This window comes from Peromyscus maniculatus, chromosome 21, assembly GCF_049852395.1.
Source record: "Peromyscus maniculatus bairdii isolate BWxNUB_F1_BW_parent chromosome 21, HU_Pman_BW_mat_3.1, whole genome shotgun sequence".
Classification (NCBI taxonomy): domain Eukaryota; kingdom Metazoa; phylum Chordata; class Mammalia; order Rodentia; family Cricetidae; genus Peromyscus; species Peromyscus maniculatus.
Genome location: NC_134872.1, coordinates 14,419,929 through 14,441,778, shown reverse-complemented (window position 1 = coordinate 14,441,778; position 21,850 = coordinate 14,419,929). Strand labels below are relative to the sequence as shown.

General features: G+C 38.0%; 1 protein-coding gene and 1 long non-coding RNA gene across 5 annotated transcripts in view; one reads left to right on the top strand and one right to left on the bottom strand.

The window, feature by feature from the left end:
- Pcdh15 (protocadherin related 15) overlaps window positions 1–21,850 on the top strand; it is a 1,435,956-nt gene that overhangs the window by 1,360,168 nt on the left and 53,938 nt on the right. For all 3 annotated transcript variants that reach the window (XM_042266444.2, XM_076556997.1, XM_076556998.1), the window contains 2 exons: window positions 5,977–6,192; window positions 14,557–14,645. In XM_042266444.2, coding sequence (XP_042122378.1) covers window positions 5,977–6,192; window positions 14,557–14,645 — 305 coding nt within the window. The remainder of the gene's footprint in view (window positions 1–5,976; window positions 6,193–14,556; window positions 14,646–21,850) is intronic.
- The window catches only part of LOC143269844 (uncharacterized), a 36,186-nt gene continuing 35,330 nt past the window's right edge, over window positions 20,995–21,850 (bottom strand). For both annotated transcript variants that reach the window (XR_013046613.1, XR_013046614.1), the window contains exon 9: window positions 20,995–21,390. This is a non-coding gene — a long non-coding RNA (uncharacterized LOC143269844). The remainder of the gene's footprint in view (window positions 21,391–21,850) is intronic.

The window sequence follows — 21,850 nt, the reverse complement described above, 5'->3', positions numbered from 1 at the left end:
GCCATGATGCATTCAGCACGGAGATGTTTGTTGCCTGTTCACATCCTAGACCAGATTTCAAACTGTACTCTGAATCTTGTTACTGGCACTTTGGAAGTGAGTCAGTATGTATTTAAACATGTCCTATTTTATCATTTACTTCATGAGAACATTTGGTTCTTGTCTGTGTGTGACTACAGGGAATGGACTACAAGCCATCTGACTTACGTTTCCTAGAGAGGCTATGATCCTAAATGGAACTTGGGAGTGCTGTGTGTTGGTCCGAAGGTCATCGGCCACGAGAACTGTCCACTTTTACTCTGTAGTTAACCAACATTCAACTCTACATACTTGATAGAGAGGGGAGAGAGATCCCTTGTCCTGTGACCATTTCCAGAAGTGAGATCCTTAAAGTAGATTGCTGAGGATGGTGCGGTAGCAGGAATCTTAAAAGTTCTTATTAATAAAATCAAACCTGAGCCAGGTATTGGAGTGAACCCTGGAAGATCAGAGAGACAGAACAAGCCACAGCTAACCTCACCTGGCCAACTTCTCAGCTGATCTTATTTCCTCGGACTGGAAGCCTCTGTATCCTCATATCCGAATGGCTCTCAGCTGAACTGTGCTGCTCAAAACCTAAATGCTTAACCAGCCAAAATGCTTCTAGTTTCTGGTACTCACACCTTATATACCTTTCTGCTTTCTACCACCACTCCCTGGGATTAAAGGCTCGTTTTCTGGGATTAAAGGCGTGAATCACCATGCTTGGCTGTATCCTTGAACACATGGATTTCTGCCTCTGGAATGCTAGGATTAAAGGTGTGAGTGCCACCATTTTCTAGCCTTTGTATCTAGTGACTGTTCTGTCTCTGACCCCAGATAAGTATATTAGGGTGCACAATATTTGGGGGAACACAATACCACCACATGGTGCACCTTGAAAGAGGGAATGAAAGTGGGCTATCATTGCATAACATACAGAAATAGAGCTTCAGAGCTTCAAATGTCTAGCAATACTTACTTTTTAAAAATTGCACCTCGTTTTCACTATTTTTTGGACCACACTCTGTAGAATTCTAAATGGTATTTCTGAGTTTTATATCAAATGATGATTTGCTTCAGAAAAAGTTTACAACAAAAAGCCCTTCAGTCATTTAGTATGAAACATGACTGTGTTATAGTTTTCATAATGCAATAAATTAGAAAGCAAAGCAATTTTTGAAATGGGACGTTAGTCAGTGGGAACTGTGTGAGTTAGCTTAATGACCAAGCATCCACCACGTTTGTACAGTGGCCATCCCTCCTATCTAAGTATCATGGTGTTGTTAGCATTGATCTTAAGACTGGACAGGACTCAGGCACCCCCTCTACTATTTCTAGTAGTCTAAGCTGGGGTCATCCTTGGGGATTCCTGGAAACTTCCCAAGCACCTGGTTTCTCTCTCTCCCCATGATGTCTCCCTCTATCATGGGATCTCTTTCATTGCTCTCCCCCTCCATCCCTGTCCCAGCTCAACCATTCCATTTCCTTATGTTCTCATCCCCCATACCCTACCCTCCATTGTCCACCCCTCACCCCCATTTCACTCATGGAGATTTCATCTATTTTTCCTTCCAAGGGCAATCCATGCATTCCTCTTTGGGTCTTCCTTGTTAGCTAGCTTCTCTGGAGCTATGGGTTGTTGTCTGGTTATCCTTTGCTTTACATCTAGTATCCACTTATGAGTGGGAACATACCATGTTTGTCCTTCTGAGTCTGGGTTACCTCATTCAGGATGATATTTTCTAGTTCCATTCATTTGCTCTGGCTTATCCCAATGACCAGATCAGTGAATATCCTGTCATCACAGAGCTTTTCTACAGTGACTGATGGAAACAGATGCAGAGATCCACAACCAAACACCAGGCAGAGCTCCAGGAGTCCAGTCAAAGAGAGAGAAGAGGGATTCTATGAGCAAGTGCACCAAGATCATGATGGGGAAACCTGCAGAGAAGACAAAACCAAGCTAATGAAAATTCATGAAAGTTGGATCAATGGCTGCAGAGCCTGCATAGGACTAGGCTAGGCCCTCTGCATGGCAAGACAGTTGTGTAGCCTCATGGGCTTGGGGTGGCCCCCTGGCGCTAGGATTAGATTCCATCCCTAGTGCAGGAGCAGGCTTTTCAGAGTCCATTGCCTATGATGGAACACCTCATGCAGCCTTGAGGCAGGGGGAGGGGATGTGCCTCCCCATGGGAGGCCTTGCCTTCTTGTGGAGAGAAGTGGAGAAGGGGTTGGGAGAGGGAGGCTGGGGGGAGCGGAAGGAGGGAAGAGGAGGATCTTTGATTAGTGTATAAAAAATGAATGAAAAAAATTTCTTAATATAAATAAATAAATAAATAAATAAATAAATAAATAAATAATAACAATTGAACAGGATTGAACCTCATAGCACAAAACTTGGTGAAACAGTTGAGTCATAAAGTAGAACTTGTGCTGATTCTACCAATATAAACTTTGAAAATGAGCAAACCTGAGCAATGCAGCCAGGTGGGTGGTTTCCCTGAGGGAGATGGGTATGACAGGGATGGGTGTGACAGGGATGGGTGTGGCAGGGAGATGGGTGTGACAGGGAGATGGGTGTGACTGAGGCATGCATATAGACATGAATAGCTGTGGTGTTTTGATTCTTAATACACATACTAGTCTCATAGAAATGCATATTTTTCAAAATTTTATTGCTTTGTACATTCGTAACTGGGTACACTTTGGGCATGGCTATTATATCTCAGAGCTTACATTAACAATAAATTATTTACTTAAAGAGAAATCTTAATGCTAACCAAAAGTTAAAAGTTGAGTGCATCACATCATTTTGTGTATGTCTCTGTGTGTGTGTTGTGTGCATGTGTTTGTATGTGTGTATGTATGTGCATGTAGAAACCAGAAGACGATCTGAAGTCTTGTTCCTTGGGTGTCATTCACCTTGAGACAGTGTCTCACTGGCCTGGAGCTCAGCAAGTAGGCTAGACTGGCTGGCCAGTGAACCCCAGGGATCCTGCCATCTCTACCTCGCCAATACCGAGATTATATATGCACACGACCATGCCCAGACTTGTTTATGTGATATCTGGGAATCAAACTCAGGTCCTCACACTTGCAAGGCAGTTGCTTTACCAACTGAGCTGTCTTCCCAGCCCCTTCTCCAAGCCTCTCTGACCTGACCCTAGTAGCAAATTTACTCATGGAATGGAGATGTACATCTCATGTTAGTTGGTTTAGATTCTGAGTTTAATTTTGGTTGTGAATACATTTTTTTAACTTCTTATGCTATCCTTTGTTAAATGAATAAAATCACCATGGTTTAAAGCTTTAAAAGGTTAACTTTAATTACTCTTTCTTTCTCCTGTGAAAGGGAATGAAATGCTGCTAGCTGAAATCTCTTACCTGGAATTCTAACACCCCAACCCAGTTCAGCTAAACAGAACATTGGGGAAATGGGGTGGTGGCGGGGGGGATACAATGATGAAAACAAAGTAAGAAGGGAAGGTTGACTTTGGTTCACAGTCCATTGATAAAGCCCATCATGGCCTCCTGGGAAGGCATCATGGCAGCTGAACACATTACACATGCAGTCAAAAGGCAGGCAGAGATGAATCCTGGTGACCACATGGCTTCCTCCATTTCTCCATTTGTTCAGTTGAGGCATTAACCTAGGGGACTGTACTGACCACACTTAGGGGCAACTTTCCCTCCTCAAACTTCTCTGGAGATGCCCCCATAGCCACACCCACAGACGCGTCTCCTAAGTAACTCTACATCCAGTCAAGTTGGCAACCAGAATTCACCAGGACGGCAACTCAGAACAGTCATGATTTTTCATCTTGAGTTGAAATAGCTGTGTTATGTAGTATAAGATAACATTCCCTGTTGTGTAGGTGGGACTATCCTGAAATGTTTCATGTGTTTGGAACATGTATAAAACTTGAAGCCGACTCGTGTGTACTATACCTTACTGTATGTGGGCTTTTATGTATTCTTGTCACTGTCTATATACCAACACTACCACTCATGTGATTAAGTTAGGTCAAGTCAGAATCCCAGTTCTTTTGCCGCCTTAGCCTCATTTCAAATTCTCGGTGGTCGTATATGGCTGATTTCTGCTGTAAGGATAAGACATACTGGGATGGTTTCTATCAGCACCCAGAACCTTCTATTAGACATCACTAATCTATAAAATTGTAACAGTAGCTTCCTCAGCAATATTTTTCTTACTATTTAAATTACTTTAACACAGAGTTTTAATGCAATTAAAAATGCTTAAAATATGATGTTTTAAATTAAACAATGATGAAAGAATGACTGTGTAATGTATGTAATGGGAAATAATTCTAAAAAATGGAAATGGAAATATGAAAGATGAAATATCCTGAATAATTTACATACAGCCTGATGGCTTTATCCAATTCCCATATCCACCATTTTTAATATAGTTTCAGTATTGAATACATTTTATTTCCATATCTACTACCGAAAACAAAAAATAATCCATGACAAAATTAGAACTAGAGAAACAGCTTTGTATCCTCTCTTGTAACTCGTGTACATTACCTGCATTCACTCCTTTTTCGTCCTCTTGTATTTAACCTTTTTTGTTACATGTTCAATATCAAAAGTTGAAAACTTAATGTGAAGTTTCACAGCTTCCATTCCAAATGCCTGTTCTAACTGTATAAAAGTTAATTTGAATGTATAGATTTGGGGTCTGGTTAATTGGAGTATATGATATGTTTATTTATTTCAAGTTACTTTTTATAATAAGGCCCATAATTTTTTTAAAAAATACTTTTAATGTTATGTGTATGGGTGTTTTGCCTGCATGCATGTCTACGCACTACTTGCACACCTGGTGCCTGCAGAGGATGTAAGAGGGCATCAGATGTCCTGAAACTGGAGTTACAGCTGGTTGTGAGCACTCATGTGGGTGCAGGAAACCGAACCTGGGCGCTCTGGAAGAGCAGCAAGTGCTCTTCTGTGCTGAGAACCTCTCCAGCCTCAACCATATCTTTTCTGGGTGATTTGTTTTGAAATAATTCTGAAGCTGACATTTTGAAAACTTTCCCTTAAATAGAAGCCATAGAACCCATGCAATTATATTTCACAGCCATTTTTAAGAAAAAATGGAAAATCTGAGTATCCCTTTTTAAACCTAAATGATAAGAAATTTAAGCCTGTACTCTGTCACTCTATCGCCAGAAACCTTGTTAACTCAGGAGGATCACAAAAGAGAGTTGACATTTATCTTATTCTCATCTTGCTAGAATAGAAACTAGTCAGCACTCACTCATATATCCATAAATGTATTTGTTTAAAACTATGATGTTTGACTTATGATTTGATATATCACTGTACAGTAGTTTATATCTCCTACCCCTTAGGCTGTATGCTAAGTCAAAAATGTGGGTTTTGTTTGTTTTGATTTTTCTTTTGTTTTTGTTTTGTTTTGTTTAGGAAAGAGGGAGAAAAAACAGGAAGTTGCGTGGATAGGGAGGTAGGAGTTGGGAGAGAGGAAAAACGTGGCCAAAATATATTAATGAAAAACTCTATAGAAAAGTATTTATAAATACAAAAAAGATCCCTGATCAATCTGAAAACAAACAAACAAAAAACCCACAGCCCTGTGATGATGTTCTTCAAGTAGCCCATAGTTCCCACTGTGCCTATAGTTTGGTTCCATAGCCTGAGTTTGAACTCATCCTGACAGATATATAAAAATTGATTGATTGGCTCCTGGTCTTTTGTAACAACTATCCTGGAGCCAGGATCATTTCTGATGAGAACTATTTGTTATGCAAATGTATCTTCTGCATCTGCATAATGATATTTAGAGAAATGGAATTTTAGGAGAAATGTACTGTGCTATTACACAAGTAGCCTTGGAAGTGGAAATAAGCTTTCCAGTTGCAAGCTTTTGCTTCTTTCTCACTGATGATTTATCATCTGGTTTTTCCCTCCTAGGCTACCGACAGGGACACGGGAAACTATAGTGCCATGGCCTACAGGCTCATCATACCACCCATTAAAGAGGGCAAAGAGGGGTTTGTGGTGGAAACATACACAGGACTCATCAAGACAGCCATGCTCTTCCACAACATGAGGAGATCCTACTTCAAGTTTCAAGTGATTGCAACTGACGACTACGGGAAGGGGTTGAGTGGGAAAGCTGACGTGCTGGTAAGTGCATGAGGGAGGGACACGAGACTCTAGCCCTGGGTGAGTGTTTCAGCTATCAGCACTTTTAATACTACTTTGAAATAGACTCTCTGAAATATAAATGTAATTAAATTTTCATCAAGATGTTTGGCCTTTGTAATTAAAAAACATAAAACATTTTGTTGTAACGTTTGCCAATATATGTGATTTTCCTTTTAGAGCAGAACCTCCAGTGATGATAGAGATGATGCTTCACTGTGTTACTTGTATCTCTATAAAAGAGTATTCCTGTCTTTTCTTTCTCTCAGGCTGAATACAGTTTCAGGGGGAGATCATCTCAAGGGCAATTGAATTCTAACTTTAACCAAAAAAATCTAACATCAAAGTACACATCTCTTCTAACTTGGATATAGAGGTTGTTTGGAATTTTCTTTGATGAAACTAATAACAGTTATAAGTGGGATGATTATTGAGTATCATATCAAGAAAGAATCAAGTAAAATCCATCTATTCCCTTGTATATCCTAGTAAATTGTACATCTTGTTCAGCTCTCATTTAGTTAACTTTTAGTTACATGTAGGCATTAGGGATAATTTTTTTCTTTGGTGGTGGAAAACCCCAGTTATGATACATATACCAACATACATCAATTTTGAATGTTGACAGTACTCTCCTTCAAAACAGAAAGCTTCATTATAATAAAAGCAGGTCAGTATTATCAGAGAAGACTTCACACATTAGATGTTATGGGTGACATAGTTTTTTGATCAAATATAGGTCAATAAACCTTATATAAGACAATGTACTTTTTCCCCTTCTTGTTATTTAAGATATGTACATTGTAGGGCTAAACAATAATGTCAGTGTATTAAGTATAAATAAGATATTCTAAAATAAACACAAGCAAGTATAAATAACCATTATATATAATATGAATAGAATTCAATAGAGAGATGTGACCAATGTAAAGTTCATGCTTTTTTGTTTGAAATTCAAATTAGTTATATAGAAATTATAAACCATGTGCTTAAATCATATGTATTTACTTTTATCTGGACACTTATTAAATATTTATATATTTGTGAAGAGACAAATTCATCTAAAAGAAATCACAATGTGTTTTTTATATACACACACATATATATTTCTGTTACGAGCAAATGGCATCAGAGAAGTCATTTCAAAAGTGATTTTTACAACAATGCATGCAATCTTTTTAGTTAAGAGAAAGGCCAAATAAAGTCCATGTGCAGAGGGTGTGATGATGATAGGTGCCAAAACCAAGATGAAGACAAGCTTGAGTGAGTAAGAGACGGCTATTCACTCCATCTACAGAGCATGAGAGGGAGCATGGGTGATGAGTGGGGCTAGAGAAGTCGGTGGTTTAGGTGAGACACAAAAGACACGTGAACTACCCTGGAACCCTGTGCTAAAGCAGTGGGTTGTCACTGAAGATGATTAGTAAGAGGAGAAGGTAATGATCCTCATGTTAGACGAGGCACTTTTTACCCCACTTCTTACTGTTACTTTCTCAGGGGAGGGCTTTAGTTCATGTGGAGTCTTTGCTCATTCTGTCTGTCATGTTCTCATGCTACCCAAGTGTGGTCACCTCTCAATCCTTACTCCTCCTCAGCGTCCAACCTCCCCCCTCGTGATTCCCGCTCCATACCTTAAGGAAGCTTAGTTAGCTGGGCTCCTTATTTCCAGCTCTCCTGACTTATTTTTGGCAACCTCTTCCATGTTTTTAATGAGGTTATTCTTCTAGTGTTCCAGTCACACTTCCTGGAGCTCCATCCCTTAATGACTCTGCCCTCTACCCTTTTTCATCATTGGAAGCCACAGTTACCTGTACGAGTGCCCCTAAACTTCCACTTTGAACCTCCTGCCCTTAATCACAATATCAAATGTATTCAGACAAACTCAGCATTCCTGTTCCCAGCAGGACATGCAATCTGCCTAACTGAATTGCTTCCTTCTCATACATTCTCTTATGAGAAACCTGCAGGTTCCCCATACTTGATTACCAAATACATAATACTTTATCAATTAAAATGAATGGCCCATGATATAAAAATTAACTTCCTTTCCTTATGTATTCCTTACTCATGATCTCTAAGGAAAGAGTCAGTGGATTGACTACATTGATTCACAGGCCCATTGATGCTGAAAAGTCCCATATTGTCAGTCTGCATGATGGGAATCCAGAAAAGGTGACAAAATACCCTAGTCTAAGAAGACAGAAGCATCAGAACTGGGAAGGCTAACAATGCAGCACCTGGCCCTGAGAATCCTTGGAGTGTTATGGGAGCAAATGTCAGTGTGCAGAGTCAAAGCACCTGGAGTATTTGTCCATAAAAACATGTCTACTTGGGAGGAAAGAACCAGAGAGAGAAACATTTTTTTTGTTGTTCTTGTGTTTTATATTATCGGGGCTCCCAAGCAACTGTACAGCAAGCTTGTGGTCAGGGCAGGTGGACTCCACCAACTTCATTGACCACTATGCTCATATCCCATCCCACTCTCAACTTAGATAAACCCTCACAGGTGCTTTACGCATTCTACAGCCAGCAGAATGGTCTAGTCAATATATAACCACAACATCATTATTTATATTGTGCTCCTTTGGAAAAGCCATAGAATTCTGAATCTCCTTCGGCTGGATCAATGTCCATGCTGACACTGTCTGAGACAATGTACACAATGCATGCTTACTTTCATTGTCTAGTAGACTTCAGGCTCTCACCTTTGGCTTGTTTACCGCATCACTCATAACTTCTTTTCTTTTCTTGGTTTATTTTGTTCTCATCTGGTAGCATTTTTGCTTTACAAGGCTCAGGCTAATTCTCTTTCTTGTCATCTCTCACTGACTTGGCAAGTCTTTTGCTACCATAATTTTAAAACACCATCTATATAGTAAATAAAAATGCTCAAACCTCAGAGCTTATTCCTGACTACCAGACACTATCTATCTACCTACTTATCTATATCTATCTATCTATCTGTCTGTCTATCTATCTATCTATCTATCTATCTACCTACCTATCTACATAACTTCTGTCTTCCCAACAGTCACGTCTAGCTATCAAACATCTTTAAATATTTTGTATGATGAATTAAAGTATAATAAGAAATTGTGGTTATCTCAAGAAAAACATGATTCAAATTGAACTACCCAGATTTTAGAATAGAAGAGATATTTTTATTTCAAGGAACAACTTAGAGACAAAATGTGTTTATTCAAGCTGAGTATTCAGAAGGCATTTATAAAAAAAAATTAATGAAGTAAGCCTTTCATTTCGAGGATCACAACTGGCAGCATTTGCTCCTGATGACAGATGGCATTGGATCTCTCCAATTGAAATCATAGCACTGGAAAGCTAGTCTCCCCCACTGTGAACTTGACAACTTCCCATTATCCAATGACTATGAGATTGTCTGGTGAGATTGGTGCTCGTATTAAAAAACATTTCTTTTTTCCTACTGTGTAATGAAATGTGTCAGTATTTGAAAAATATGAACTAATATTATCCAAATGGCAAAGACAACATGTTGAAATGCATTCATGGAGTTGAGTATGAAAGTACACTCCTGCAATTCCACTTTTGGAGCTGGGTGGCATGAAAATCAAACATTTAAGGCCAATTTCAACTACACACAGAGTTCAAGCCCAGTCTGGGTTATGTGAGACTGTGGTCAAAAACAGAAGTAACAAAATATTAATTTGAAGTACAAACAAAAAATTATAAAAATATAAGAAAAAACCAAATAGTCTTTCATATTTGTAATCATTGCTTCAGATCTCAAATGGAATCCAGGATTGTGTAAACATTCGAATTCTGGTGCAATATCAAAGAAGAATATAGTTTCCCTAAAAGGCTCTTAGCCCATTCCATTCATTTCATGAAAAGTAAGTTCATAGCCAAGTCCAGCTGTGAAGGACAGTTATGTTCCATGAGGAGAGAACAAGTGTGTGCAAACACTAGCTATTAGCCTTGTGTAGGTGCCACATCCAGACCTGCTCTGGGCCACAGTGAGGTCTGCTGTGAGTTTGAGATGAAACTGAATTCCAAAGACTCTGTGAATAAAGTCAAGCACCTACCTTAGGAGTGGAGGAGTTTTATAATGATTGCATGCTGAGATTGTGTTCAACATGTGTTAAACTATTTTTAAATGTTTGATTAAAAGCATGACTAAAACAATTTTGCTAGCATTTATCTTTCTGATGTGGAACCCGGGGAATTTAAAATTACATAGGGTCAGTTATTGGTGACTTTGTGATTGTTAGATAAAATGGAAATGTTGAATTTCATAGGAATGAGTGGGGAGGTAAAGAAAATGGCTCATAAGAAAGGACCTAGTACATAGTAAAACTCTGTCATTAGACCTTTGTAAGTCATATACTTCTCTTTACTTTGACCACACTTATTAATTTTACTCTATCACTTAAAGCATCTCTAACAGTGATATAAATGAATATTTATGAAATATTTGAAATCAGCCAATAGAGAGAAAAATCAAGCAATTATATAAGGATATTTTTTAATTCTGATACAATAAATTATAAATTTCTGGAAATATTTGCATAGTGAGAATTTGCATAATGGAGAATTAAGATAAATGTTATACTCTAAATTGCTTATATATGCTTTGGTGTGGATGCTGAAAAAAGCAAAATTCAGAATCCAGGATTTCCTTAAAGACTAAAACCTAAGCTATAATGTATTATTCTCCTCATATGAATAGTAAAAATATTTACACTGTTCAACACCAGCTATCTGAAAATTTAAAATACCTGTTCAAAGGTAAGGCAGAGCCAACCAATTATAGAGTTATAGCAGCCTAAATTTATTAACTTATCAGAAATAGATATATACTCTTAATTTATTAAAAATAGATGTATATTTTTGTCCAGTGATGAGAATTCAGCTCAGGCCTTTACAACTATAAAGTAATTGCTCTTTATACCTATAAGAGAATTGTTCCTTATACCTAGAAGATAATTGTTCTTTTGATATGCAATTTGTTAATCCCTTACCTATATTTCGTTTATGTCCTAAGAATTTTTTTTTCAAAATTTGTCAAGATAATAATATTTAAGTTGTAAGTGTAATACATGCAGATTCCAGGGACCTGAAATCTTACTTCCTTGTCCTCTGGTACAATCAAAATCAGCCCAAATCTTACTAACAAATGAAAATCCTTTTTGGTAAGTTAATTGTCCTTATGAATGATAAGGACCCAATTTATATCCTTAGATGACAAATGATAGAGTCACATGTATCCCTATGGCCAAATTTAGCTTTCCATTGAAGTTCTTCCCACACCACTAGACTCTGCATTCTAAACATTTACTCAGAGGTAAGCTACAGAAAACCAGAACATATGTATTTAAATGCAAAGTCTACAACTTCTCTGAACCCATACACTACTAACATAATAATGTTTCATTGCTCTCTGTGAGACTCTACTGAGCATGTAGAAATCTTGGATAGATTTATTATACAAAAGATCTTAGATATGTATGACAATAGAAAGACTGTATTCCAAAAATCTCCAAAATTCTAGTAGCATAGCTGTCATGACTAAAGCCCTATTATGATATAAGAATAAGAGCTAATTTTTTTTGTTGGTTTCTTGGTAGCTTTCTTGCAATAGGGGTTTGTGGTTTTACTGACTTAGGCTCTTTCAGACCCATGTTTCTGCCCTTTCTATGGCTTCTTTATTCTGATGGGGAGATAGAAACAAAAAGCACTACTGTCTCTTACACAGTGTTTATATCCCTCTAATTTTATCCCATGGCCTCTCTAACCTGGGAAATCCATTCCTGCTGTGTTCCCAGCTGGAAAACAGAAACATCTGGATGGACAGCCACCAGAAGATATGCCTGATTACCAAGTGTGATTTTCATTTTTCTTTAAATGTGTATCCCAGGCTGGCCTCGAACTTATGATCCTCCTGCCTCTGCTTCCTTCAACAAATCCTACTGGCATGCACCACCACAACTGACTCATTTTTTTCCTACATAAAGCAGAGTCTTATCATTTAAACTTGCCACCCGAATCCAAACTGTCAACATCACATGCTGCTCATTCCATCAAGTCTAGATGCTAAAAACTCAATAACAATAAAAAAAAAATTCTGTGCATGGGTGTCCACCTATCTATAACGAGTGAGAAGGAGAGTTCAAACTGCCAGTGCCCATGCTTGCCTGTGAATGTATCGAAGGGATTCTTAATATAGACTTTGAGAAGATTTATTAGCCTCACAAAATATTAGACTCACACTAAATTCAAACAGTCTCCTAATGAGTTGTGGACATTTTCTGTAATATTTTGGACTTATTTCCTTAGAAATCTAAGTGATACAGCATGTCTGGGCTGCTTTTCCTACTTGGCACTGCTCAGGGGAAGCCAGCAGAGCCTGGCCTTTTCAAAGCAGTGTATGCCCTCAGATTGCAGACTTCTACTACTTCCTGTCAATTATTCTCTTGTCTACTGTTGTTATTTAAATTTCCTGTCTGATTCCTGGAGGCTTTTTAACCCCCCTCATCTTATGAGTAAATGCATATAGATAACTTGGAGCCAATATAACAATTATATGGCAGCATGAATGTATTCCCTATCATAAATCATGTTGAGATATTCTGTGCTAACTATAACCAACCCAGAATGTCCAATTTATGGTTCTGGTGTACATGCACTAATACTGCTGTAGTAGCACATGGACATGTAAAGGATTGTTCAAGATTTGACTTCACATTCTTGTATAAATTATTGGGCAACAGTTCAGTGTGTACAAGCTATGGAGCCACACAGCTCTCACTTAAACAAGATTGATTATTAAGCTATGGCTATGGCACAACCTTTGATCTCTGTCCTAGTTAGGGATACGATTGCTGTGATAAAACACTGTGGCCGAAAGCAACTTGAAGAGTAAAGGATTTAAATACCTGGAATCACAGTCCATTGAAGGAAGACAAGGCAGGAACTCAACGCCTGTAGAAATCTGGAGGCAGAAGCTGATGCAGATACCATGGAGGGGTGCGGCTACTGGCTTGCTCCTTATGGTTTGCTCACCCTGCTTCTTATATCACCCAGATCCACGAGCCCAGGGATGGTAGTACCCACAATGAATTGGGCCTCCCACATCAATCATGAGTTAATAAAATGCCCTACAGGCTTGCCTACAGACCAATTTTATGGAGGCAGTTCCTCAACTGAGGTTCCCTTCTCTGAGGTGACTCTAGCTTGTGTCAAGATGACATAAAACTAGCCATCACAGTCATGCAACAAATATTCCAGGTTTCTTACAGTTTTCATAATTAAATGGGATTAATATTCATAACTACTTGTGATAGTTGATGATAAAGTTGAAACCTGTAGAGCTCTGAAGAAATATAAAATAGAATGTAGTCAACATGGAATTACTTCTTTTATTTTATATAATAACAGAAGGAACTCATTGAGTACTACATGAATACAACATATCCGTCAACAATTGCTAAAAATAGCTCATATTAGTTCTTCTGTAGATTTGTATGCATGCATCTCCAGATTACAGTTGACAAAATAGACAAGGAGACTGTATGTGAGAATCCTGTGGAATTAGACATGCTACCCTGTTTTACCTCAGAATTCCAGTTGCAATGAGTAAATTATCTGCTGAGGTTTTGAAATCCTAAACAGTGTATGCCTATTATGCTGGGTGTTCCTTACTGATGAAATCAAGCACAACAAAACTCCATTCCTGTTGTCATTGCCTTTGTCGCTCTTCTATTGCTATAAAGAGACACCGTGACCATGGCAACTGTTATAAGAGGAAGCATTTCATTGGGGGTTTGCTCACAGTTTCAGAGGTTTAGTCACTTATCATGGTGGAGAACGTGACAGCATGCAGTCAGACACTGGAGCAGTAGCTAAGAGCTACATCCTGATCCATAGGCAGAGACAGACAGACAGACAGACAGACAGACTCGGGGTCTACCATAGGCTTTTGAAACTTCAAGGCCCACCCCTAGTGTCACACTTCCTTCAACAAAGCCACACTTTCTAATCTTTCAAAGGGCTCCACTCCCTGGTGACTAAGCATTCAAACATGATTTCAAACCACCACAGTCATTATAGAGTTTTAAAAAGCAGACTCAAAGCCAAAATAATGAAATCCTCTTAGCATGTAATTTCTAGGTCCATAGCAAGTACTCCCAACAGTGGTTTATTCCTAATGCCAATAGGAAAATACATAATTTTCAAAAAAAAAATCATCTGGCAATGAGTTAAAAACAAGAAACAACAAATTCTATAGATAATAGGGAACAGACAATATAAGTACCTAAAATATAAATTTCCATGATCAGGACTTAAATATGTTCTGTTTTCCCTTCTCAGGTATCAGTGGTCAATCAGCTGGATATGCAGGTCATTGTCTCCAATGTACCACCTACATTAGTGGAGAAGAAGATAGAAGACCTCACAGAGTAATGGATTTTGTTTCTTTCTAGATTTATCTCCATAGAATTGTGATCTTAGTTTGACTGAGCCATTGAAGTTATTACAACATTCAGATTGAGTGAAGTTACAAAATCACTTTCTTCATGCTAATTTTCTTGCTCTTTTCCCAAGCTGTAGAGTGTCACTGGAAGTAGGTAAAGGTTCTGAAAAATACCTTCAAGTAACATGGACATTAGATTGGGGACAGTCCAGGGTTTGAAATGCTTTGTTGCATTGACAAGACTTCAGAGTACAGCCTAAGCAATTCCCAGGCACATGATTTGAATATGTGCCTTGAAATGGCCTTCCAAAGTCATCCAAAAAATTCATGATTGCAGTATCATGGAATGTACAGAAAGTGTTATTTTTCAAAATGGCATGTCCACTGATACAGCCCATCCTTTTATAACAAAAGTATGGTATTTTTTAAAGTCATTGTTGATTAACAATTTGGTGGTTTGTTCTCCATTGTTTCATGATGCCAGAGAAAGATTTACGTTCAATGGTCTGATTTGACCCCACATTAAGTGGGTGGTAAGTGACAAACATTAATCTTTTAGTGCTAACAAACACTTTACACCGATTTTAGACAACTGAAGTATACAAGGAATAGCTTTTAGGTCTGGCATAACTGAAGTCCATTCTGCTTGTGCTGTGGTTAACCTAGCATTGAAAAATATTCAGGTTCCTGTGTCCGAAGCTGTAGTTCTGTAGGATGTTGACTGTTTTATTACAAGGCGGCACCTTGAATGGAATGTTTTAGATATTCATGTTCTTGGCCCTCTATTTCAATTTTTACCTCACTTCAGGACCCTGAAGGCAGACCTGGGGGATCACTGGATCCCTTGGTTCCCCTTCCCAAAGGACCACATTGAATAAATCTCCTCTTTCTGCTTTCTACTTTAAATAAATAAAATAAATTTTAAAAAGTGGCATTAGCTTATTAGTTTATGTTCTTTGCTTCCTAACATTAGTTAGATAATGACTTCATCTGTCATTTTTGACTTATCTGTATTTATTGTTTGTGACAGAGTCTCTCTCTGTACCTCAGGCTAGCCTTGATCTCTTGATGCCCCTGCTTCAGCTTTCTAAGTACTGGGTTAAAATCTGTGCCCCATACCTGGCTTGCTATTATTTATTAACTCTTTATTCTTTAACATTCTGTTGCTGTCAAGGATTATCAAACTACAATTATCCTTTTAGCCTGGTGCCACTTTCTACATTTTACATGGAGCATGTGATGTTTGTGCCTTCTTTGGATTCAGGTGGATCCAAAGTGTCAGCTCTTGCTGTAAACATGGTGCTCTCTATGAAAAATAGCCCTAGTTGTAAATGCACAGAAACATCTTCAGATAATTTGGTGGTTTATTTTTCAACAATTAAACACTGAATGAAATGCAGTAAAGCCATGCTAACACATACCATGTTCCCCTATGTACTTTGTAGAGATTTCTTAAGACTTTGTGCTTTTAACATTTAATACACTATAAATGTCTTATGAGGTGGGTATTATCACTAACCATCAACAGAATGGAAGCTTTTTCTTTGCCTCTGCAGTTCATATGCAGATGACCCCCATGAAACCGTTAGCTGGTGGCACCTGAGAAACAGGAGTAACTCCTGTTTCTTATCTGCTTTTGTTTCACATATAGCCCCATAACACCAACTGAAAAGTGTGAAACCCTCTTCCCTGGCTAGCTGATTAGTCCAGTTTAATTTTTCAAAGTATACCCTAATGCTCTTATCTTTTGTTAACTTCTCCTTAGATTTTAATCTAATGAATGCATTAATGGGCTTGAATGCCATCATTAGTTCAGTTTTACAGGAGGCATTTGATGCATTTTATTGACTGAACATTTAACCCAAACACAATCATTGTGCTCTTCCCTTTATATTGAAACAGAATATATTAAACAGAAACTAAAAGTAATGAGACAGAAGAATAATTTCATAAGCATTCATAAGATTTAATGTCCTAAGTGGGTCTGAGGGCATGAGTGAGAAACTGAGATCCTGAGATACACGTTGCAAAGGAAACTTCAATGCTGGGGCTTTTTACTTGAAACAGTCGTTCCCAGACTGAGTTCTAACATCTGTTGATAAGGGCTGGTAAGGCTTGCATGACTGATGTCAGGAGAACTCAATTATGTAAGGTGATAAGAATCAAGAACACCCAGTGAGGGATTATTGTTCCGTGTAAATTGGCATGGTAGACAAAGTCAATGGGTTCTTGCAGAGACAGGCCAGGCTTTTGTACAGTCTTTTAAGACAGCAAAGCTTTGTAACAGATGGCTGCTTATTAATTCAGGTGACTATGTTTGAATACTGTTAGAGCTGCATGGCTTCTGGCAGCCTAGTAGTGCTTGAAGCTGTTCTTTCTCATCTTCTAAAGTGGAATGAAAACATCTTGTTGACCCTGATAGAATTATATATTCTTTGACAAGGTAGATAGATGCCTATGTGCCTAGTTTCCTCTTATTTCTCTTCTTACACACACACACACACACACACACACACACACACACACACACACACACAAATCTTACCACCTTAAGTTCATAGTTGTATATTATCAAATAGGCTGACATTATTGTTAAACATATGCCATAACTTCAACTCATAGAAAAGACCCTACATCAGTCAAATGGCAGCCACATTCTCCTCCTAACAGTGTGAATTTGGCCTTCTAACTCCTGCTGTAGAAGGGAACCATGCATTTCACCTTTTGTTGACTGACTTACTTAACTTGGCCTAATATCCTCCAGATTCATCCATTTTGACATGTGGCCATACCTACTGTGATTCAACTATTTGGGTGTTTTGATTCCTTGTGTTTTGTTGTTTTTGTTTTGTCTTATTTAATGAAAGTAATTTTTCTCCTGTTATAGGGGCCCTTTCTAATTTTTTGGCTTCTACCTTTCCTTACTCTACACATGTATTAAAAATTATAAACTAAGATCCACATATAATGGAGAACACATGGCTTTTGTCTTTCAGGGCCTGAATTACCTCATCTCATATAGAGTATTTTACAATTCTGTACATTTTTCTGTAAATAATTCCATTGTACTTTACAGCTAAATAAAATTCTACTTTGCCAGGTGGTGGTTGCACACACCTTTAATCCCAGCACTCAGGAGGCAGAGGCAGGTGGATCTCTGTGAGTTTGAGGCCAGCCTGGTCTACAAAGCGAGTTCCAGGAAAGGCGCAAAGCTACACAGAGAAACCCTGTCTCAAAAAAAAAAATTCGGGCTGGAGAGCTGGCTCAGAGGTTAAGAGCACTGACTGCTCTTCCAGAGGTCCTGAGTTCAATTCCCAGCAACCACATGGTGGCTCACAACCATCTATAATGAGATCTGGCGCCCTCTTCTGTATACATAATAAATAAATAAGATCTTTAAAAAAAAATTCTACTGAGTATGTGCACTGCAACTTTATTGTCTAACCAATAGTTGGTCAATATCTAGGCTGATTCCATTCCCATGTTATTGTGTCTAGAACAGCTGTACTCATGGATGAACATACAGCTCTATCGTAAATGCCTCAGAGGAGAAGAGCTGGGTCATGCAGCAGTTCTGTTTTCAGCTTTTTGAGAAATCTCCACAGTGATGCCCACAATGGCTTCCCCACATCACACCCACCAACAGTGAATCAGGCAGCATTCTTCTTTATCCACACACACCCAGGACAACATCTGTTGTCATTTTTTTTTTCTGGATGATAAGCATTGTGACAGTGGCAAAGTAGTATCTCAGAGTATTGATCCTGCACATTTCCCTGGTGGCTAACGGTGCTGAACACTTCTAAAACATGGATTAGCCGTTTGTATTTCCTCCTTGAGAATTTTTGCTGTGTTCCTTAGCCCATTTTTGTTTGGGCTGTTTGTCTTCTGAGTGTTTGGTTTTTTATTTCTTTTTATATTCTATATTTCAGTCCTCTTTTGTGTAACTGGCAAAGTCTGTAGGCTGCCTCCTCCCTGTGTTAGCTATTTCCTTTACTATACAGATGTCTTTGGTCCTGTGATGTTTCACTCGTCCTTGTGGCCTGACTTCCTGAGCTACCAGGGTCTTATTTAGGAAGTCTTTACCTGTGCCTGGATCTTGCCATATCTTCCCCTACTTTTTTTCTCTAGCCCTTTTAGGGTTTCACTATGTTGCAGTCTTTGGTTCATTTGGAGTTTATCTTTGTGCAAGGTGAGAATCAAGGGTCTCACACTATTTTTGTTTAATCTGTGGACATCCAGTGTTCTCAGTACTGTATATCCATTCATCAGTGAGTATTCTTTACACCTTTGTATAAAAAAAAAAAAAACATGTAGCTGCATGGGTTTCTATCTGGGTCTTATTTTATTCTCCTGATCTACATGCCTGCTTTTATGCCAACACCATCTGTTTCTATCACTGTGCCTCTTCAGTGTAACTCAAAATAAGGGATGCAAATTCTTCTAGCATTATGCTTTCTGCTCAGAGATGCTGGTGTATTTCCAAATGAATTTTAAGATTTTTTTTCTGTTTATGTCTTTGGAAATGATTTTGGTGTTTTGGTTGGGATTACATTAAATCTGTAGAATGCTTTTGGGTGGCACTAGTTTTCCCAATATTTTTCCTTCCAATCCAAACACACAAAAGATCTTTCTATCTTCTAGAGCAGTGGTTCTCAACCTTCCTAACACTGGCACCCTGTAGTAATGACCACCAACCATAAAATTTTTTTCATTGCTACTTCATAACTGTAATTTTGCTACTGTTATGAATCATATTGTAAATATCTGATGGTCTCAGGAGATCCCTGCAAAAGAGTTGTTCAAACCCAGAGGGTCGGAACCCATAGGTTGAAAACCATTCTTTTAGTGTCTTATACAGTTTCTCTTGAGTGTTTTAAAGTTTCATTATGGAGCTCATTTGCTTCCTTGCTTAGGTCTTGTCGGGGCATTTTATTTTGTGTGAAGTAATTTTGAACAGCTTCATGTCCATCATTTCTTCCTCGGCATCTTTGTCATTGCTAAATAGGAAGGCTGCAGACTTTTGTGTATTGATTTTTCATCCTGCTGCTTTGCCGAAAGTTATCATTAGGTCTAAAAGGCTTTAGATGGTGCCTCTGTGGCTTCTTACATACAGAATCATGTCATCTGCTGATGAGGATGGTTTGTAGGATTTGTCTCATCATTGACCTCTCTCATCACCGACCTCTCCGTGTCTTTGTCTTCTTGTCCCCAGCTATGACATGAGCAGCTTTCCTCCTCTGTGCACGTCCTTCTACCATGATAGGTATGCCTTGTTCCGGACCTAAAAGCAGGGAGCCATCCCATCATAGACTGAAACTGTTGGGCAAAAATCAAATGCTTTCTCTTTAAGTCGATCCACTCAGGTGTTCTGTCATAGTGACGGAAACAAAGACCACAACATTCTCGATAATTTTTTGTTTTAACACATAAGGAACTTACTTGCTACTTTTTCCTAAACATTAGGTTTTTGGTTTGTCTTAGCAAAGAAGGAGCAACACCTTCCATTTGCAAGAAAACTGGGCCATTTGAAACTTAGAGTTTATAAGAAGTCATATTTCTTTCCTGGATTGAAAACTAATGTATAATTACATTTGGAAACCATTTTTCATCATTTTTCAAGGGCAGGAAGTAATGTCTTCTTTGAGACCTAAAGCAAGTGTACATAAACACACACACACACACACACACACACACACACACACACACACACACACACAGTTTGTGTTGTAGTATCCTGTGGCAGAATTCTAATTACTGACTGTTCTTAAATCTTCAATTAACAACACAAGAGAAGGAAGTAAACAAAGGTGGCCTCTTCTCTGTTTTTTGTTGGCTTGTTTTTAACTTGTTAAAATCAATTATTTTACTGGGGTTACTCACAGAACATCTCTGTTACTTTATGTAACATTTGGTATAAATCCTTAGTTATATGAAGGAATATTATCCTATTATGATATTATATTATCATACTATGAATAAATTATTTATATTGGTGATTCATGCATCAAAATGGCTCGATTTCATAGTAATTAGATTTTAGTTTCCCAAATTATCTTTAACTTGAATAATGGTAAATTCTTTTTTTATTTTATATCATTTTCACTTTGTAAATCTGTTCTTACTTTCTTTCTGATAAGCAGAAGTAACACAAAGTAAATGACTTACAAGTCCTTTAACTTGGTCCTTTATTATTTTTTATTTAAAATGATTTTCATACCATCTATTTTGATCATATTCTTTCCCCTATCCCAAATCTTCTCAGATCTTCCCCAACTCCCTAACAACCCACATTCTATATTTCTCTCCTGGATTGAAAAGCATTTAAAATAAGTGTATAATTGCACTTAGGAACCATTTTGCATCAATCATCGTGTGCAGGAAGCAATATCTTCTTTGGAAACTTAAACAAATGCATGTACATATATTTAGTTTGTATTGAAATATCCTATGACAGGGTTTTAATTACTGTCAGTTCTTAAACCAACAGAACAAGAAAAAGCAAACTATGAAAATTCAAGCAGACAAACTCAAAGAAAAAGAAAATCAATTTTGATTTTACTGTTTAATATACCCCTCTGAATACTCCTGTGTAAAAATTCCTGCAGGGCAACCTGTTTGTTTGCACTGCTTGCTTCTTCTAAGATGTAATTCCTATTTTAATGTCCACAGCAGTCATCATTCATTGTTGTCTCTGTTTGGAATGCTTATAGTCAAAACTGTGTCAGTTTCTGTTGGGAAAAATGCATTTACAGAAGTATAATGAATTGATCAGCTTTCTGGTTAGACAGGATGTAGAAAAATCAAGCATATATCTATGCCACTTTTCTATGCTTCTTTAACAATATAAAAATAATAGATTAAAACAACATGCAAGGCTTAGCATGTAGATGTAACCATCTTGTTGAATAAGAAACACAGAGCCAAATACAGAGTTAAAAGCCAAGAGGTCAGAGCAATAGCTAAGAGTTGAGATTAAAAACCTTACCCTTCACTGCCGCTCTGTCCTACCTCTCCACTAGAGAGCTACTTCTTGTATATCTGTCTTCTTATAGACTTTCTGTTCTGCCTTCTCATTGGTTGTAAACCCAACCACTTGACCTCCTTGTCACTGCCCATCTATACAGACCTCCAGATCTTCTATGGTTGTTATTGAGATTAAAGGCATGTGTCTCCGTGATGATAGTATCC